The sequence below is a fragment of the Macadamia integrifolia genome, chromosome 7, assembly GCF_013358625.1.
Source record: "Macadamia integrifolia cultivar HAES 741 chromosome 7, SCU_Mint_v3, whole genome shotgun sequence".
NCBI classification, from domain to species: domain Eukaryota; kingdom Viridiplantae; phylum Streptophyta; class Magnoliopsida; order Proteales; family Proteaceae; genus Macadamia; species Macadamia integrifolia.
This window is the reverse complement of record NC_056563.1, coordinates 30,741,083-30,744,747: the sequence shown is the minus strand read 5'-3', so window position 1 is coordinate 30,744,747 and position 3,665 is coordinate 30,741,083. Positions and strand designations below refer to the sequence as shown.

The window sequence follows — 3,665 nt, the reverse complement described above, 5'->3', positions numbered from 1 at the left end:
CTTTAATAAACTTGGCCACCTTTGCAATAGTGAGGACTGAATATGACTGTGCTTCCACCCATTTGGTGAAATAGTCAATTGCTACTAATATGAACTCATGACTATTTGATGCTTTGTGAGTAATTTTTCCTATAACATCAATACCCCATATAGAGAATGGCCAAGGGGAATTGAACGAATGTGATTCCGTTGGCGGAATATGTATGATATTGGCAAATATCTGACATTTGTGGCATTTTCGAATGAAATCTACACAGTCTACCTCCATTGTGCACCAATAATATCCTAATTTCAGGATTTTCTTGGCTAGCATTCTCGCATTCATATGAGGCCCACAGATACCTTGATATATTTCTTCTATCACAGTCTGCGCTTGTTCTTCATCGACACACAATAGATGAATTCCATCGAACGATCTTTTGTACAGCAAATCATCTTGTAATGTGAATTGGGTGGCAAATTTTCTGAGAAACTTCTTTTCCCCTGATCTTGCTTCCATAGGGTATTTCCCTTCCCTGATGAAGTCCACAATAGGAGCAAACCAAGATCTTCCATCTGTTGTCAAGGCATTCACTGAGCCGTGATAGATGGGTTTTACCTTTCTTTCAACCAGAAAAGGTCTTACTTGGGCCATAGGACTACACTCAACCATTGATACTAATGTTGCAAGAGCATCGACGAACTGATTGCTATCTCTCTGGAAGTATTTGAAAGAGATTTCTTCAAAGTGTTTAGAGATCTTCTCCAGATATTCTTGATAACGTTTCACTTTCTCATCTCTAGTCTTCCATTTCCCTTGAGTTCGGCAGATTACAATGGATGAGTCACTAAACACTTGGATCTTTTTTACCCCAATTGTCAGAGCTATCTTCAGACCGATTGCATATGCTTCATATTCAGTAATATTATTAATGCAAGAAAAATCAAGTCGAAAAGATGAAGGCAAACAAAACTCGTCGGGTGTTATTAATAACACTCCTGCCCCATACCCTCTTTGATTGGCTGCTCTATCAAAATATAATTGCCATGCGTTAACAGAGTTTTCTTCTTCAACTGTCATGAATTCCTCATATGGAAAAGCATCATCTAATGATTTTCCATCTTCTGTGGGATGTGTAGACCCATGATCCACAATTGCTCTGCCTTTGATAGACTTTTGATTGACATATGTAATGTCAAATTCTGAGAGTAATAACAACCACCTTGCCGTTCTACCAGTGAGTGCAGGATTTAACAAATATTTGATAGGATCCATTTTGGAAATCAAGCGAATAAGATATGCCACCATATACTGTCGCAATCTTCTTGTTGCCCAAATAAGAGCTGTGTAAGTCTTTTCTAATGATGTATATCGAACTTCATACTCCAAGAATTTCTTACTCAAATAGTAGATAGCCTGTTCTACTCCTTTTACCTTATCTTTCTGAGCTAACATGGACCCCATCGAGAACTGTCCTATTGACAGACATAACAGAAGTGGTTTCCTCTTTATTGGTAGCATAAGAACTGATGGATTTAAAAGTATTCCTTGACTTTGTCGAAGGCTTCTTGACATTGGGAATTCCACCGTATGGGCTGATCCTTCTTCAACAACTTGAACACTGGTTCACAGATAGTGGTCAATCGGGATATAAAACAGCTGATGTATTGGATGTGACCAAGGAATCCTCGTATTTCCTTCTCAATTTGAGGTGCAGGCTTGTCCCTTAATCTTGATAGGGTCCACTTCTATACCGCTTTCACTTACAAGAAAGCCCAACAACTTTCCTACCTTTGCGCCGAACAAACACTTCTGAGGGTTCAACCGTAATTGAAACTTCGTGATTCTTTCAAAAAACTTCCTCAGTGCTGGGATATGCCCCTATCTGTTGACAGACTTGACAATCATATCATCGACATAGACTTCCACTTCCTTGTGAATCATATCATGCAAAATAGTGGTAGCGGCCCTTTGATATGTGGCTTCAGCATTCTTTAGACCAAATGGCATTACCTTATAGCAATAGGTCCCCCAACGGGTGCTGAAAGCAGTCTTTTCCATATCTTCAGGATACATGCTGATCTTGTTGTATCCCGAAAACCTCTCCATGAATGACAGCAAAGCATGTCCTGCCGTACTATCAACCAATACATCAATATGAGGCAAAGGAAAGTCATCTTTAGGACTGACTTTATTCAAATCTCTGAAATCCATACACATTCTGACTTTTCCATCTTTCTTTGGAACTGGAACAATATTGGCCAACAAATGAGTGTACTTTATGACTTGCAAAAATCCTGCAATCCATTGCTTAATTACTTCTTCTCTAATCTTTTCACTCCATTCAAGCCACATTCTTCTAGCCTTTTGTTTGATAGGCCTCGCATCTAGATACATAGGGAGTTAATGTTGTACTATTTTTGGGTCAATGCTAGGCATGTCTTCATAAGGCCAAGCGAAAACCTCTGTAAATTCTTTTAACAGACTGGCCATTTGTGAGGTTTCTTCTTTATTTAGGGTTACACCAATTTTAATTTCTTTAAAGCATTGATCGAATCCTAAGTTAATGAGTCGAGTGTCCTCACTCATAGGTTTAGCTGTTTTTTCTTTAGATTGTTTTAACAATTCATGATATTCATCAGTTATTTTGTTAAGATCATCCTCAGAAAGAGATAAATCATACTCAAAATCAGAATTTTCATTGACAGCTGGAAGGACTACAGACTCAACATACTGAAAGTGCAGAATTTCATTAACAAAAGGAAATTCAGAAAAACTACAAGTAAAAGGAGACTCAACAACAAAAAGGGAATCTTTAGTGTACAGTGTGGTGATTTTATAACCGATTGAACCCTGAGTCTGTGAGCTTGAAAGTCATATCCTACAGTGGTCCAATTGAGCAATGGTTTGTGGGTTGGATGAATTAGCAGGTATGACATTAGTCCGTCCTCTATTTCTTCAGTGGCAATAACATCTACCTCAAGGGTTTTGTTGACACCACTACTTTCACCTTCTTCATGGAGCTGAAGATACCCTAGTTTTTCTTAGCAGAAGAGTTCAGATTCAGCCTGCCTACTTTTGACACTTTTTGTGGTGAACACAAGTTGATCAATCTTATGATCTGTAAACCCGAATTTTCTGAGGGATGCACCTCACCCCAGGCTACTCAACCCTTGCGCCAAAAAATCTAACTTCTTAAGCGTTTTATGTGAGGCAATCCCTTGCCAAGGTCACACCGTTGACCTCCATCTCTGATGTAACCATTGCAGTTGCTCCTAGCACAGTAAGAGCAGATATTCATCCTTCTAGCTCTTCTCTTTCTAGCATATAAACTGTTCCCACAAAAGAGCAATATTGCCCCTATCTCAGCTCCTTCAGGTACATCTTCCATAGGCAAGAACATATGTGAGCCCATATCTCGATTGGAAGATTGAGATGCCAGGTAGCTCTTAATTTATGCTGCTAAACTTCTTTTAGTGTAAGACGAGGCTTAAGAATTTGTGATGATCGAATTAGGGATGCAGGGTTAACTGTAGATTCTTCTTTAGTTGTGGCAATCACATCTATCTTAAAGATGTCACTGATACCATTGTCTTTACTATCCTCCTTAAATGGCAGACAATCCATCTCATAGGTGATCCAATCAATCTAATCTTGATAGATTAGTTTGGACTCAGAATCTGCT

General features: G+C 38.9%; 1 protein-coding gene across 1 annotated transcript; it reads right to left on the bottom strand.

Annotated features, from left to right (window-relative positions):
* Positions 1–431: 431 nt before the first annotated feature.
* LOC122084904 lies at positions 432–3,395 on the bottom strand. The gene is made up of 5 exons (XM_042653325.1): positions 3,217–3,395; positions 2,664–2,756; positions 1,878–2,117; positions 626–1,601; positions 432–515 (listed from the first exon to the last, which is right to left on the bottom strand). The coding sequence occupies exons 1-5, from the start codon at positions 3,393–3,395 to the stop codon at positions 432–434; spliced, it is 1,572 nt and encodes a 523-aa protein (XP_042509259.1).
* Positions 3,396–3,665: the final 270 nt, after the last annotated feature.

Bases quoted from the DNA above. Each gene is read 5' to 3' on its own strand.
- LOC122084904 (XM_042653325.1), bottom strand. From the start codon at position 3,395: ATGGGCTCACATATGTTCTTGCCTATGGAAGATGTACCTGAAGGAGCT. The intron at 2,757-3,216 runs GTGTGACCTTGG...TTTTACTTGTAG, and splicing joins ATCAGAGATGGAGGTCAACG to TTTTTCTGAATTTCCTTTTG. The intron at 516-625 runs GTAAGACCTTTT...GGACTTCATCAG, and splicing joins AGTGTAGTCCTATGGCCCAA to GGAAGGGAAATACCCTATGG.